General features: G+C 47.2%; 1 protein-coding gene across 1 annotated transcript in view; it reads right to left on the bottom strand.

Annotated features, from left to right (window-relative positions):
* The window catches only part of LOC124011565 (transcriptional regulator ATRX-like), a 96508-nt gene that overhangs the window by 52545 nt on the left and 26664 nt on the right, over positions 1–17299 (bottom strand). The window contains 11 exon segments of the mRNA XM_046325022.1: positions 642–759; positions 1242–1417; positions 3898–4035; positions 4121–4298; positions 4744–4884; positions 8326–8435; positions 11627–11768; positions 12285–12470; positions 14231–14487; positions 14725–14901; positions 15027–15154. Coding sequence (XP_046180978.1) covers positions 642–759; positions 1242–1417; positions 3898–4035; positions 4121–4298; positions 4744–4884; positions 8326–8435; positions 11627–11768; positions 12285–12470; positions 14231–14487; positions 14725–14901; positions 15027–15154 — 1751 coding nt within the window.

The raw sequence follows: 17299 nt of genomic DNA, 5'->3' as shown, positions 1-17299 counted from the left end.
GTCATAATGAACTGTTTAGACTAGAGACCAGACCTCTGGGTCATAATGAACTGTTTAGACTAGGGACCAGACCTCTGGGTCATAATGAACTGTTTAGACTAGAAACCAGACCTCTGGGTCATAATGAACTGTTTAGACTAGAGACCAGACCTCTGGGTCATAATGAACTGTTTAGACTAGGGACCAGACCTCTGGGTCATAATGAACTGTTTAGACTAGAGACCAGACCTCTGGGTCATAATGAACTGTTTAGACTAGAGACCAGACCTCTGTGGTAACCTCTGTGGTAACCACTGTGGTAACCTCCTTCCCTCCCTCTTAAAACACACAGAAGTACAATCCTCCAGGTAGGATCTGTAGTGTACACTAGGTAAGGTAGGGGTTAGTGTGTACCTGTTAAGTGCTCCAGGTAGGATCTGTAGTGTACACTAGGTAAGGTAGGGGTTAGTGTGTACCTGTTAAGTGCTCCAGGTAGGATCTGTAGTGTACACTAGGTAAGGTAGGGGTTAGTGTGTACCTGTTAAGTGCTCCAGGTAGGATCTGTAGGGTACACTAGGTAAGGTAGGGGTTAGTGTGTACCTGTTAAGTGCTCCAGGTAGGATCTGTAGTGTACACTAGGTAAGGTAGGGGTTAGTGTGTACCTGTTAAGTGCTCCAGGTAGTGTCGGTATAGAGTACACTGGATGGGCGTGACTCTGACGCACACAACGTACTCATGTTTAGGAGGCAGGAACTTGGTCAGGGCAGAGTAGTCTCTTCTCTGGAGAGAGAGCAGAGAAAGAGCAGAGAGAGAGCAGAGAGAGAGCAGAGAAAGAGGAGAGAAAGAGCAGAGAGAGAGAGAGAGAGAGCAGAGAGAGAGCAGGAGAGCAGAGACAGAGCAGAGAAAGAGGAGGAGAGCAGAGACAGAGCAGAGAAAGAGGAGGAGAGCAGAGAAAGAGAGAGCAGAGAGCAGAGAGGAGAAAGATCCGAGGAGAGAGAGCAGAGAGGAGAAAGAGCAGAGAAAGAGAGAGAGAGCAGCAGAGGAGAAAGAGCAGAGAGAGAAAGAGCAGAGGAGCAGAGAAAGAGAGAGGAGAAAGAGCAGAGAGGAGAGAGCAGAGAGAGAAAGAGCAGAGAAAGAGCAGAGGAGAAAGAGCAGAGGAGAAAGAGCAGAGAGGAGAGAGCAGAGAAAGAGAGCAGAGAGAATGTGAGCTATCCTTTATGAGGCGAACATCACAGTGTTATATAGTGTTACAACAGTGTTACCTGAACACATCCATTGAGCATCTCGTAGAGGATGTGGGCCCTCTTCTTCATGATGCGTACATCCTGGTCTGTGGAGTCCGCTGCCTGCCCGTTCTGGATGGGGTTGACGAAGCGGTTCCTGAACTCCTTCACTGACCCCAGCAGGTTCTCCTTGATGAAGTTCACCATGCAGTGGTCTGGACAAGGGCACACAACATAAGTATTCACCCTCCCCTCAGATTTCTTCACATTTTGTTGTGTTACGAAGTGGCATTAAAGTTAATTCCACTGTCATTTTTGTCAGTGACTACAGCTGGGAGTCTCCTCTCCTAAGAGATTTCACACCTGGATTGCAGCGACTACAGCTGGGAGTCTCCTCTCCTAAGAGATTTCACACCTGGATTGTAGCGACTACAGCTGGGAGTCTCATCTCCTAAGAAATTTCACACCTGGATTGTAGCGACTACAGCTGGGAGTCTCCTCTCCTAAGAAATTTCACACCTGGATTGTAGCGACTACAGCTGGGAGTCTCCTCTCCTAAGAGATTTCACACCTGGATTGTAGCGACTACAGCTGGGAGTCTCCTCTCCTAAGAGATTTCACACCTGGATTGTAGCGACTACAGCTGGGAGTCTCCTCTCCTAAGAGATTTCACACCTGGATTGTAGCGACTACAGCTGGGAGTCTCCTCTCCTAAGAGATTTCACACCTGGATTGTAGCGACTACAGCTGGGAGTCTCCTCTCCTAAGAGATTTCACACCTGGATTGTACAACACTGTATTTTCCCCATTTCAGATTTCAAACCTGGATTGTAGCGAATCAGCTGTACCATCTAAAATTTCAAATACCTGGATTGTAACCATAACCAAAATAGTCTCTTTTTCAGCTGATTTCACACCTGGTGTATTGTAAAACACTGTATTTTCCCCATTATCTCACATAGAAAGATCTGCTCAGACTTGCTTTCAGAGACATCATCTAGAACCATCTAAAACTGCTGTAAAATATAACCAATAATTCATAAGGACCATAAGAAAATATTGTCTTTTACAGCACTTTGAAGTTGGTGTCATTAAAAAAACTTTACATACACTTAGGTTGGAGTCATTAAAACTAGTTTATTATCTCACATAGAACAGATCTGGTTGGAGTCTCAGACTTGCTTTCAGTGACATATCTAGAACTCACAACTCTATGTGAATTTAAAATTCAATAATTCACTGAAAACTAGGACCATTAAAACTAGTTTACAGAGGTTTACAAGTTAAAAAACTCGGAGGTTTACATACACTGAGGTTGGAGTCATTAAAACTAGTTTACATACACTTAGGTTGGAGTCATTATTAAAACTAGTTTACATACACTTAGGTTGGAGTCATTAAAACTTGTTTACATACACTTAGGTTGGAGTCATTAAAACTAGTTTACATACACTTAGGTTGGAGTCATTAAAACTAGTTTACATACACTTAGGTTGGAGTCATTAAAACTCATGTTTCAACCACTCCACATATTGCTTGTTAACAAACTATAGTTTTGGCAAGTCAGTTAGGACATCTACTTTGTGCAAGACACAAGGCATTTTTCCAACAATTGTTTACAGACAGATTATTTCACTGTATCACATTTCCAGTGAGTCAGAAGTTTACATACACTAAGTTGTCTGTTCCTTTAAACAGCTTGGAAAGTTCCAGAAAATGATGTCATGGCTTTAGAAGCTTCTGATAGGCTAATTGAAATCATTTGTGTCAATTGGAAGTATCTATATCCACAGTAAAACGAGTCCTATATCGACAAACCTGAAAGGCCGCTCAGCAAGGAAGAAGCCACTGCTCCAAAACCGCCATAGAAAAGCCAGACTACGGTTTGCAACTGCACATGGGGACAAAGATTGTACTTTTTGGAGAAATGTCCTCTGGTCTGATGAAACAAAAATAGAACTGTTTGGCCATAATGACCATCGTTATGTTTGGAGGAAAAAGGGGAGGCTTGCAAGCTAAAGAACACCATCCCAACCGTGAAGCACAGGGGTGGCAGCATCATGTTGTGGAGGTGCTTTACTGCAGGAGGGACTGGTGCACTTCACAAAATAGATGGCATCATGAAAAATGACAATTATGTGGATATATTGAAGTAACATCTCAAGACATCAGTCAGGTTAAAGCTTGGTCGCAAATTGGTCTTCCAAATGGACAATGACCCCAAGCGTACTTCCAAAGTTGTGGCAAAATGGCTTAAGGACAACACTTGACTGGGCAGGGGCACAGTCATGGGTGGACCTGGGAGGGCTTTTTCGGCCCTCCACCAACCAAAGAGGATCTGCAGAGAAGAATGGGAGAAACTCCCCAAATACAGGTGTGCCAAGCTTGTAGCGTCAGACCCAAGAAGACCAGAGGCTGTAATCGCTGCCAAAGGTGTTTCAACAAAGTACTGAGGAAAAGATCTGCATACTAAATGTACTTGTGATTTTTCAGTTTTGTATTTTTTTATGAATTAGCAAAAATTTCTAAACCTGTTTTTGCTTAGTCATTATGTGTAGAATGATGAGGTGGGGGGGACTTTAAAAACATCAATTTTAGAGTAAGGCTGTAATGTGTTAAAAGTCCAGGGGTCTGAATTATTTCCGAATGTCCTGTAGGCCAGCGGTCTGGATATAACAGGAAGTAATGGACATACACTCTATGAGGTTGTTCTGCAGTGGAGTGCCGGTGAGCACCACTCTCCGTCGGGTCTTGATGGAATTCATGGCTTTAGAGATGGCCGACACCTCGTTCTTCAAGATGTGGCCCTCATCACAGATCACAAAATCTGGGCCTGGGGAGGGAGACAACGCAGAGCAGAGAGAGTTGAGAAGAAACTGGATACAAGAAATAACCATGTGTGTGTGTCCTCTACCTACCTGGGTCAACCAGGGTCTTCTGGAAGGTCTCTTTGAGTTTCTTGCTCTTGATGTTTCTACCCTGAGTGAGGTTACGGTACATCTCATAGCCAATGATCATGATTCCTCCATCCTCCTGCCACTGCTGCAGAGCAGACGCTCTCTCCTGAGGACGCTTCACCGTGGCCAGCTCCGTCACCTAGTGACAGACAGAGTAAAGACACACAGACAGCGTAAAGACACACAGACAGCGTAAAGACACACAGACAGCGTAAAGACACACAGACAGCGTAAAGACACACAGACAGCGTAAAGACACACAGACAGCGTAAAGACACACAGACAGCGTAAAGACACACAGACAGAGTAAAGACACACAGACAGCGTAAAGACACACAGACAGCGTAAAGACACACAGACAGCGTAAAGACACACAGACAGAGTAAAGACACACAGACAGCGTAAAGACACACAGACAGCGTAAAGACACACAGACAGAGTAAAGACACACAGACAGAGTAAAGACACACAGACAGCGTAAAGACACACAGACAGCGTAACAGACACACAGACAGCGTAAAGACACACAGACAGAGTAAAGACACAGACAGCGTAAAGACAGGTATATCAGAGTAAGTGTGTACACACAAACAGCGTCCTTGAAGCCACAGCCACTTCTCAAACTCATTGAGCCAGTTGAGAACGGTGTTGAGAGGACAGACGATCAGAGCCGTGGAGAAGTCTAACTTTTCACACAGCAGTAGTGTGTGGAGGAGGGTTACCACCTAAACTGGTATAAACAGGGTTAGATAACGGTGTATAGATATATACACATAGAGAGAAGTCTAACTTGTCACACAGCAGTAGTGTGTGGAGGAGGGTTACCACCTAGTGGTATAAACAGGGTTAGATACAGTATAGATATATACACATAGAGAGAAGTCTAACTTGTCACACAGCAGTAGTGTGTGGAGGAGGGTTACCACCTAGTGGTATAAACAGGGTTAGATACAGTATAGATATATACACATAGAGAGAAGTCTAACTTGTCACACAGCAGTAGTGTGTGGAGTAGGGTTACCACCTAGTGGTATAAACAGGGTTAGATACAGTATAGATATATACACATAGAGAAAGAAGTGTAACTTGTCACACAGCAGTAGTGTGTGGAGGAGGGTTACCACCTAGTGGTCAAACAGGGTTAGAGGGTCAGATGAGAGAAATGGTTGGGATTGAGAAAGATTATGCTTGTCCCACAGCAGAAACATCCCATTCTATGGAGGACTGGCCACCCCAGTCCACCGGTAGAAACCACCGGGAGACCACAGTCCATAGATAGTCCACCGGCCAGAGACCACAGTCCACCGGCCAGAGACCACAGTCTACCACAGTCCACCGGCCAGAGACCACAGTCTACCACAGTCCACCGGCCAGAGACCACAGTCTACCACAGTCCACCGGCCAGAGGTCACAGTCTACCACAGTCAGACCGGCCAGAGACCACAGTCCATTGGCCAGAGACCACAGTCCACCGGCCAGAGACCCCAGTCCACCGGCCAGAGACCCCAGTCCACCGGCCAGAGACCCCAGTCCACCGGCCAGAGACCCCAGTCCACAGGCCAGAGACCACAGTCCACCGGCCAGAGACCACAGTCCACCGGCCAGAGACCACAGTCCACCGGCCAGAGACCACAGTCCACCGGCCAGAGACCACAGTCTACCACAGTCCACCGGCCAGAGACCACAGTCCACCGGCCAGAGACCACAGTCCACCGGCCAGAGACCACAGTCTACCACAGTCCACCGGCCAGAGACCACAGTCTACCACAGTCCACCGGCCAGAGACCACAGTCCACCGGCCAGAGACCACAGTCCACCGGCCAGAGACCCCAGTCCACCGGCCAGAGACCCCAGTCCACCGGCCAGAGACCCCAGTCCACCGGCCAGAGACCCCAGTCCACCGGCCAGAGACCCCAGTCCACAGGCCAGAGACCACAGTCCACCGGCCAGAGACCACAGTCCACCGGCCAGAGACCACAGTCCACCGGCCAGAGACCACAGTCCACCGGCCAGAGACCACAGTCTACCACAGTCCACCGGCCAGAGACCACAGTCCACCGGCCAGAGACCACAGTCCACCGGCCAGAGACCACAGTCCACCGGCAAGAGACCCCAGTCCACCGGCAAGAGACCCCAGTCCACAGGCCAGAGACCACAGTCCACAGGCCAGAGACCACAGTCCACAGGCCAGAGACCACAGTCCACCGGCCAGAGACCCCAGTCCACCGGCCAGAGACCCCAGTCCACCGGCCAGAGACCCCAGTCCACCGGCCAGAGACCACAGTCCACCGGCCAGAGACCACAGTCCACCGGCCAGAGACCACAGTCCACCGGCCAGAGACCACAGTCCACCGGTCCACCGAGACCACAGACCACCACAGTCCACCGGCCAGAGACCACAGTCCACCGGCCAGAGACCACAGTCCACCGGCCAGAGACCACAGTCCACCGGCAAGAGACCACAGTCCACCGGCCAGAGACCACAGTCCACCACAGTCCACCGGCCAGAGACCACAGTCTACCACAGTCCACCGGCCAGAGACCACAGTCCACCGGCCACAGTCCACCGGCCAGAGACCACAGTCTACCACAGTCCACCGGCCAGAGACCACAGTCTACCACAGTCCACCGGCCAGAGACCACAGTCTACCACAGTCCACCGGCCAGAGACCACAGTCCACCGGCCAGAGACCACAGTCCACCGGCCAGAGACCACAGTCCACCGGCCAGAGACCACAGTCCACCGGCAAGAGACCCCAGTCCACCGGCAAGAGACCACAGTCCACAGGCCAGAGACCACAGTCCACAGGCCAGAGACCACAGTCCACCGGCCAGAGACCCCAGTCCACCGGCCAGAGACCCCAGTCCACCGGCCAGAGACCACAGTCCACCGGCCAGAGACCACAGTCCACCGGCCAGAGACCACAGTCCACCGGCCAGAGACCACAGTCCACCGGCCAGAGACCACAGTCCACCGGCCAGAGACCACAGTCCACCGGCCAGAGACCACAGTCCACCGGCCAGAGACCACAGTCCACCGGCCAGAGAAACAGGTGTTGCGGCAGAATCAGAATTAGTTTGGAACTACCAAGACTCTTCCCAGAGCTGGCCTCCAGGCCAAACTTGGAAATTGGGGGAGAAGGGCCTTGGTCATGTGGAGGATGAATCAGAATTAGTTGGGTAACATAGATAAATAAGATGTTTTATTTACATAATAATGCTTATGTGAGATACTTGTCATTAGGATGTCTTCTTTTGGATAATAATGTTGGAAGTTTGTAGTTATCCCTTCTCTGCTAGGGCTTAGTCACTACGGGCCCAGAGAGGGGAGAGGCTTGTCTTCTTATGTCAATGTGTCTGTTAAACCATGTGATGCTATGAAGAATATCAGAAGGGGAGGAGGACAGAATGAATGTGTCTGTTAAACCATGTGATGCTATGAAGAATATCAGAAGAGGAGGAGGACAGAATGGAGGCTCCTCTTCTTATGTCAATGTGTCTGTTAAACCATGTGATGCTATGAAGAATATCAGAAGAGGAGGAGGACAGAATGGAGGCTCCTCTTCTTATGTCAATGTGTCTGTTAAACCATGTGATGCTATGAAGAATATCAGAAGGGGAGGAGGACAGAATGGAGGCTTGTCTTCTTATGGGAATGTGTCTAACTATTGTATGTCCCCTCTGAGGTTGCCCTTATCTCGATCTAGTATATGACCTAAGAGGCTCACTGTCTCGGTGAGCTTGTCCAGGAGGGAGTGTATTTGAGATGGGAGTATCTAGAATTGACAATTGATATATGCCATTGGATGAGGTAATGTTTTGGTCCTAAGTGGTACCATGAACGAGATTAGAACCTTGTCAAACAGGGACACTCCTCTTTCAAGTAAATTCTTCCTTTGTAATGTTCCTAAGATCTGTGTTTCGTCATGTGAGTTGAGATGGGTGTGTCTTGGCTATAAATGATACTAAGAACTGTTTTGTAAGCACTCTCAGAGAATTCATTTATAGACACTGAATTGATCTGAGTCAAACAGGGCTATGTTGAGGCTCATATATAATTAAATATGGACTTTATGATATAACTCTGACTTGTGTGCTTTGCTCTCTCAATGTTTAGTAAGAGAGGAAATTACCACGACACAGGTAAAGGGATGAGTGGTACAGACCTGCAGTGTTTTTCCCAGGCCCATACAGTGAGCCAGGATACATCCAGAACCAGAGTTCTTGTTGGTTTTCTTCACCGACTCACAACAGCAGTCCCACATGAACTGGACCCCTAGAGAGACAGAAAGCTCAGACTACAGAAATCCTACCATTGTTGGCAGCACTGAACCCATGAAGCATGAAGCATGGCATTGATTTGATAAGTGAGTAAAAGACAAAACACCCTTGTTTTCACCATAATGATAAAAGACAAACATTGATACTACTACTTTTACTACTACAACTGCTACTACTGCTGCTACTGCTACTACTACTGCTACTACTACTACTACTACTGTTACTACTACAACAACTACTGCTGCTAATACAACTACTGTTACTACTACTGTTACTACAACAACTACTACTACTGCACTACTACTACTGCTGTTACAACTACTACTACTACTGTTGCTACTACTACTACTACTGTTGCTGCTACTACTGCTGCTCTCCTACTACTACTGTTACTACTACTGTTGCTGCTACTACTGTTGCTACTACTACTGCTACTACTACTACTGCTGCTACTACTACTGTTGCTACTACTACTGTTGCTACTACTACTGCTACTACTGCTGCTACTACTACTGCTGCTACTACTACAACTACTACTGCTACTACTACAACTACTACTACTACTGCTACTACTACTACTACTACTGTTACTACTACTACTACTACTACTGTTACTACTACTACTGCTACTACTACTACTACTACTACTACTACTGCTACTACTACTACTACTGCTACTACTGCTACTACTACTACTGCTGCTAATACAACAACTACTACGGCTACTACTACAACTATTACTACTACTGCTGCTACTACTACTACTACTGTTACTACTACTACTGTTACTACTACTACTGTTACTGCTACTACTGCTACTGTTACTGCTAATACTGCTACTGCTACTACTACTACTACTACTGTTACTGCTACTGCTACTACTACTACTACTGCTACTGCTAATGCTAATACTGCTACTACTACCACTGTTACTGCTAATACTGCTACTACTGCTACTACTGTTACTGCTAATACTGCTACTGTTACTGTTACCACTCCTACTACTGATGCTACTGCTACTGGTGCTACAACTACAGTTACTACTACTACTACTACAACAACTGCTACTACTGCTACTACTACTACTACTGCTGCTACTACTACCACTACTACTACTACTACTACTACTGCTACTACTACTGTTACTGCTACTGCTAATACTGCTACTGCTAATACTACTGTTACTGCTAATACTGCTACTACTGTTACTACTAGTGTTGCTACTGTTACTACTAGTGTTGCTACTGTTACTACTAGTGTTGCTACTGTTACTACTAGTGTTGCTACTGTTACTACTAGTGTTGCTACTGTTACTACTACTACTACTACTACTGTTGCTACTACTACTGTTACTACTGCTACTACTACTACTACTACTTCTGTTGCTACTGCTACTACTACTACTACTTACTACTGTTACTACTGTGTTGCTACTACTGCTACTACTACTACTACTGCTACTACTACTGTTACTACTAGTGTTGCTACTACTACTACTGTACTACTACTGCTACTACTGCTACTTACTACTACTACTACTACTACTACTGCTACTGCTACTACTACTATTGTTACTACTACTGCTACTGTTACTACTACTGCTACTGTGTTGCTACTACTACTGCTGCTACTACACTACTGTTGCTACTGCTGCTACTTACTACTGTTACTACTACTGTTACTACTACTGTTACTGCTGTTACTACTACTACTGCTACTGCTACTACTACTGCTGCTACTACTAGTGTTACTACTACTGTTACTACTACTACCACTGCTGCTGCTACTACTACTACTACTGTTACTACTAGTGTTACTACTGCTACTGCAACTTGCTACTACTACTACTACTACTGCTACTACTACTACTACTACTGTTACTACTAGTGTTGCTACTACTACTACTGCTACTACTACTGTTACTACTAGCTGCTACTACTACTACTACTGTTACTACTAATACTACTACTACTACTACTAGTGTTGCTACTACTACTACTACTACTGCTTACTACTAGTGTTGCTACTACTACTACTGTTACCGCTGCTACTACTACTGCTACTACTAATTCTACTGTTACTACTGCTGCTACTACTACTACTACTACTAATTCTACTGTTACTACTGCTGCTACTACTACTAATTCTACTGTTACTACTACTACTGCTGCTACTACTACTACTAATTCTACTGTTACTACTGCTGCTACTACTACTAATTCTACTGTTACCACTACTACTACTAATTCTACTGTTACCACTACTACTACTGTTACTACTAGTGTTGCTACTACTGTTACTACGACTACTACTACTGTTACTACTATTCCTACAACTACTACTGTTGCTACAACTACTACTGTTGCTACTACTACTACTGATGCTACTACTACTGTTACCGCTGCTACTGTTACTACTACTGCTACTGTTACTACTACTGCTACTGCTACTACTGTTACTACTACTACTGTTACTACTACTACTACTACTACTACTGTTTCTACTACTACTACTGTTACTACTACTACTACTACCGCTACTGATACTGTTACTACTACTGCTACTACTGCTACTACTGCTACTACTACTACTAGTGTTGCTACTACTACTAGTGTTGATACTACTACTACTACTACTACTGTTGCTACTGTTACTACTACTGTTGCTACTGTTACTACTACTACTACTACTACTGTTACTACTACTACTACTGTTACTACTACTACTACTACTGTTACTACTACTACTACTACTGTTACTACTACGACTACTACTACTACTACTACTACTCCACCTGCACCATGGGCTCTACTACTACTACTACTACTACTACTACTACGACTACTAATGCTGCTACTACTACTACTCCTACTATTCCACCTGCACCATGGGCTCTACTACTACTACTACTACTACTACAACTGCTGCTACTGTTACTACTACTGTTACTACTACTACTACTGCTACTACTACAGTTACTACTACAGCTGTTACTACTAATGTTACTACTACTGCTGCTACTAATACTGATGCTGGATCTACTACTGCTACTACTACTACTCCACCTGCACCATACTACTACTAATCTGCTCTACTACTACTACTACTAATGCTACTACTACTACTACTACTACTACTACTACACCTTCACCATGGGCTCCACTACTACAACAACATGTCTCTCACCGTCGACCTGGTGTGGTTTGAGCTTAGTGACCAGATTGCGGTGAACCTGCACCATGGGCTCCTTGGTCTCCTCGTCTTCATCCAGCACCAGCTTGGTTGTGATTGGACAAGCCACGGCGGACGCCTCCTCCACCACGAGTACCTGGTCGGGAGGGACATGTAGAGTCTAGTCTAAAAGCATTACAGTCTGCACATACAAATACATACATTTATTCTGCTGGTTGGGACAGGTTATGTTCCTAGGCGTATAGGGCAGCTGGGAGACTGTTCTGCTGGTTGGGACAGGTTATGTTCCTAGGAGTATAGGGCAGCTGAGAGACTGTTCTGCTGGTTGGGACAGGTTATGTTCCTAGGCGTATAGGGCAGCTGAGAGACTGTTCTGCTGGTTGGGACAGGTTATGTTCCTAGGAGTATAGGGCAGCTGAGAGACTGTTCTGCTGGTTGGGACAGGTTATGTTCCTAGGAGTATAGGGCAGCTGAGAGACTGTTCTGCTGGTTAGGACAGGTTATGTTCCTAGGAGTATAGGGCAGCTGAGAGACTGTTCTGCTGGTTGGGACAGGTTATGTTCCTAGGAGTTTAGGGCAGCTGAGAGACTGTTCTGCTGGTTGGGACATTTGCAGATGCCATGACAACAGCGCACACACAGTTGACTTTTACCTCTCTGAGTTTCTCCCTGAGCTGCTCCCTCTCAGCGATGCGTCTCCTCCTCTCCTCCTCCTCCTTCAGGGCATCCCTCGTTTCCATCCTCAGCTTGTCGTCCTTGAGGATTTTTCTGATCTTCTTCCTCTGTCCTTTAGGAGTGTCTCCATCCTCCTTCGCCGAGCCGTCCTCTCCTGACCCGCTCTGGAGGAGAGAATGAGGGTTAACCTCTCAACTTCAACCCCCAGGGGTCAACTGACCAATCCAATCACACATTGTGACCTATGATGTGATAACAATCAAACATTGACCAATCAATGAATTCCAGACCAAATTCACAAATTTTCAATATAGAATTGTTTAGGAGTAAGGAGAAAATCCTCTCCTTCCCTATACCTTGTCGTCAGATGAAGAATCCAGTAGGCTACCCTGCCACCCCTCCACTCTAACCACTAGGCTACCCTGCCGCCCCTCCACTCTAACCACTAGGCTACCCTGCCACTCTAACCACTAGGCTACCCTGCCACCCCTCCACTCTAACCACTAGGCTACCCTGCCACTCTAACCACTAGGCTACCCTGCCACTCTAACCACTAGGCTACCCTGCCACCCCTCCACTCTAACCACTAGGCTACCCTGCCACCCCTCCACTCTAACCACTAGGCTAACCACTGCCACCCCCCTCCACTCTAACCACTAGGCTACCCTGCCACCCCTCCACTCTAACCACTAGGGCTACCCTGCCACCCCTCCCTCCCACTCTAACCACTAGGCTACCCCTCCACTGCCACCCCCCTCCACTCTAACCACTAGGCTACCCTGCCACCCCCCTCCACTCTAACCACTAGGCTACCCTGCCACCCCTCCACTCTAACCACTAGGCTACCCTGCCACCCCTCCACTCTAACCACTAGGCTACCCTGCCACCCCTCCACTCTAACCACTAGGCTACCCTGCCACTCCCACTCCCCTGCCACTCTAACCACTAGGCTACCCTGCCACCCCTCCACTCTAACCACTAGGCTACCCTGCCACCCCTCCACTCTAACCACTAGACTACCCTGCCACCCTAACCACTAGGCTACCCTGCCACCCCTCCACTCTAACCACTAGGCTACCCTGCCACCCCTCCACTCTAACCACTAGACTACCCCTCCACTCTATAACCACTAGGCTACCCTGCCACCCCTCCACTCTAACCACTAGGCTACCCTGCCACTCTAACCACTAGGCTACCCCTCCACTCTAACCACTAGGCTACCCCTCCACTCTAACCACTAGGCTACCCTGCCACTCTAACCACTAGGCTACCCCTCCACTCTAACCACTAGGCTACCCTGCCACCCCTCCACTCTAACCACTAGGCTACCCTGCCACCCCTCCACTCTAACCACTAGGCTACCCTGCCACCCCTCCACTCTAACCACTAGGCTACCCTGCCACCCCTGCCACTCTAACCACTAGGCTACCCTGCCACTCTAACCACTAGACTACCCCTCCACTCTAACCACTAGGCTACCCTGCCACCCCTCCACTCTAACCACTAGGCTACCCTGCCACTCTAACCACTAGGCTACCCCTCCACTCTAACCACTAGGCTACCCCTCCACTCTAACCACTAGGCTACCCCTCCACTCTAACCACTAGGCTACCCTGCCACCCCTCCACTCTAACCACTAGGCTACCCTGCCACCCCTCCACTCTAACCACTAGGCTACCCTGCCACCCCTCCACTCTAACCACTAGGCTACCCTGCCACACCTCCACTCTAACCACTAGGCTACCCTGCCACCCCTCCACTCTAACCACTAGGCTACCCTGCCACCCCTCCACTCTAACCACTAGGCTACCCTGCCACCCCTCCACTCTAACCACTAGGCTACCCTGCCACCCCTCCACTCTAACCACTAGGCTACCCTGCCACACCTCCACTCTAACCACTAGGCTACCCTGCCTCCTTATACCTTGTCTTCAGATGAAGAATCCTGGGTCTTGATGCGGCGCCGTTTCTTCTTCTGGGCGTAGCTCCTCTCCTCCTTCTTCTTCTTCTTCTTCTTCTTCTTGGAGGAGCGTGTGGTCCTCTTTTGGCTACTTCCTTCCTTCTCAGACTCCGACTCCTCCTCTGATGAAGACTCCTTCTCACTGATCTCCTCACTAACTCCTGACTCACTGCTGCTAGCTGACTCCTTAAAGTCTGAGTCTGCTGAGTCATCACTACCCACTGGAGAGTTGGAGGGAGGAAGAGAGAAGAGAAGACAGGGAGAGGGGAGAAGGAGAAAGAGAGGAGAGGGAGGAAGAGGAGGATAGAGAGAAAGGCGGGAGGTAGAGTTGATTGAAAAGAGTTTGCAGAGTAGGACTTCTATTCTTTTCCAAAGGTGTTAATACACAGGCCTAGACAGACCAGGCCAGCTAGAGACCAGGCCAACCAGCCAGCCAGCCAGCCAGACAGCCCTCGTACCTTTCCGTCTGGTCCTCTTGGTCTCCTTCTTCCCCTTGCTGGCTGGTTTCTCCTTCTCCTCTCCCGACTCCACTTCGTACAGTGTCAGTTTGTGGCGGAGCAGCCGGTGGCGACGCCCCACACTCGTCTTCATGTCCACATCAGAGCCAGAGCCCCCTTCATCATCATCGTCGTCATCTGTTGAGGGCAACAAGCAGTTATTTCTACATCTAGTCGAGTGACATAAACCATTAATGGTGGAAAGAGGCACTGCAGAATCACTGTATCAACGAGAATGAAATGAAAAAGTGAATGTAGCTCACCCTCCTCCTGCTCCTCTCCTCCCTTCCCCTTCTTCTGTTCGTTCTCTTCTCCGTCCTCGTCAGAGCTCTCCTCTGCTCCTGAAGAGTAGTTAGCCTTGATCTGGGCCAGCAGCATCTTCTTGGCAATTCTATTGAGGAAGAAATTTAAATCAATGTTATTTAAATATATGCCATTTAGCAGACGCTTTTATCCAAAGCGACTTACAGTCATGTGTGCATACATTCTACGTATGGGTGGTCCCGGGGATCGAACCCACTACCCTGGCGTTACAAGCGCCATGCTCTACCAACTGAGCTACAGAAGGACCGTAAGGAGAAGGAGCTTTTATTTGTCACATGCTCCGAATACAACAGGTGTAGTGAAATGCTTACTTACAAGCCCTTAACTTCTCCAAACAAGTCAAACAACGTTTATAATCAAACCTCAGATACTAAACGATACAATTTAAGACGGAGAATCGTTATTGTCTTTACCGGAGATAAACAACAAAGAACACGCTCTTATCCACGCGCATGAAAACAATACAGCCAAAAACCAGCCTAAAACTCTTTCTAAAGACTGTTGACATCTAGTGGAAGCCTGAGGAACTGCAATCTGGGAGGTTTTTGCCTCCCACAAAACATGACAGCCATTGGAAACAGTGGTGGCTGATTTTTTTTGGGGGTTGTCCTCAGGGTTTCACCTGCCATATCAGTTCTGTTATACTCATAGACTTTATTTTAACAGTTTTCAAAACTTTTGTGTTTTCTTTCCACATCGACTAATTATATGCATATCCTAGCTTCTGGGCCTGAGTAACAGGCAGTTTACTTTGGGCACGCTTCTCATCCAGACATTAAAATACTGCCCCCTATCCCACAGAGGTTAATTGGTAACGTTTGGGATTCATTTTGAAGGAGGGAAACCGGTGGATTATTCAATGAAGCACGCCAGCTAAACTGAGTTTTTGGGGATATCGAACAAAAGCACAATTTGCGATGTAGCTGGGACCTTTTGGAGTGCCAACAGAAGAAGATCTTCAAAGGTAAGGCATTTATTATATCTCCATTCCTGACTTTCGAGGCGCACCTGCCTGGTTGAAAAATGTTTTTAAATGCTTTGTGTGCGGGGCGCTGTCCTCAGATAATCACATGGTGTGCTATCACCGTAAAGCCTTTTTGAAACCTGACTAACAAGAAGTTAAGCTTTTTTCTGATGTATGACACTTGTATTTTCATGAATGTTAAATTTTAAATATATATACAATTTCTGTCATTTCAATTTCGGGCTCTGCAATTTCACCGGACGCTACCGTCCCACCTGCCCGTAAGAAGTTAATCCATGGCTTCTGTTTGGGAAATGTACGTACGGTCACTATGGGGACAACGTCGTCGATGACTGTGGTGGTATACTCCTCAATCCCATTGGATGAATCCCGGAACATATTCCAGTCTGTGCTGCAAAACAGTCCTGTAGCGTAGCATCCGTGTCATCTGACCACTTCCGTATTGAGCGAGTCACTGGTACTTCCTGCTTTAGTTTTTGTTTGTAAGCAGGAATCAGGAGGATATAATTATGGTCAGATTTGCCAAATGGAGGGTGGGGGAGAGCTTTGTAGGTGGAGTAAAGGTGGTCAAGAGTTTAAAGTACCCAGCCACCAGGAGCGCAGCATATTCTTGTTTGGTCTACAGCTTATCATGAGGTGCTCTACCTCAGGCGAGCAATACTTCGATACTTCTTTAATATTAGACATCTTGCACCAGCTGTTGACAAATACACACCACCCTCGTCTTGCCGGGCTTAGCTATTCTGTCCTGCCGATGCACGGAAAACCCAGCCAACTGTATATTATCCATCTCGTCGTTGAGCCACGACTCGGTGAAACATAAGATATTACAGTTTTGAATGTCCCGTTGGTAGGCTAGTCTTGAACGGAGCTCATCCAGTTTATTCTCCAGTGATTACACGTTGGCCAATAGGAAGGATGGTAGAGGCGGGTTAACCACTCGCAGACGAATTCTCACAAGGCACCCAGATCTCCACCCCCTGTACCTACATCTTTTTTTAACACGAATTATGAGGATTTGGGCCGTTCTCGGAAAAGCAGTATATCCTTTGCGTCGGACTCATTAAAAAGCCTTTGTCCAGTCGAGGAATGTAATCGCTCTTCTGGATCATAAGAGAAATAAGTTACAATGTGAAAAAACACAACTGGTTAGGGGCCCATAAAACAGCAGCCATCCCGTAAGTAAGTAAAGGAAATAAGAAAAAGGATTGAAGGCTGTTCGTCAGC

Source organism: Oncorhynchus gorbuscha, linkage group LG23 (assembly GCF_021184085.1).
Source record: "Oncorhynchus gorbuscha isolate QuinsamMale2020 ecotype Even-year linkage group LG23, OgorEven_v1.0, whole genome shotgun sequence".
NCBI classification, from domain to species: Eukaryota; Metazoa; Chordata; class Actinopteri; order Salmoniformes; family Salmonidae; genus Oncorhynchus; species Oncorhynchus gorbuscha.
Note: the sequence above shows the minus strand (reverse complement) of the source record. Positions and strands in the feature narration are given on the sequence as shown.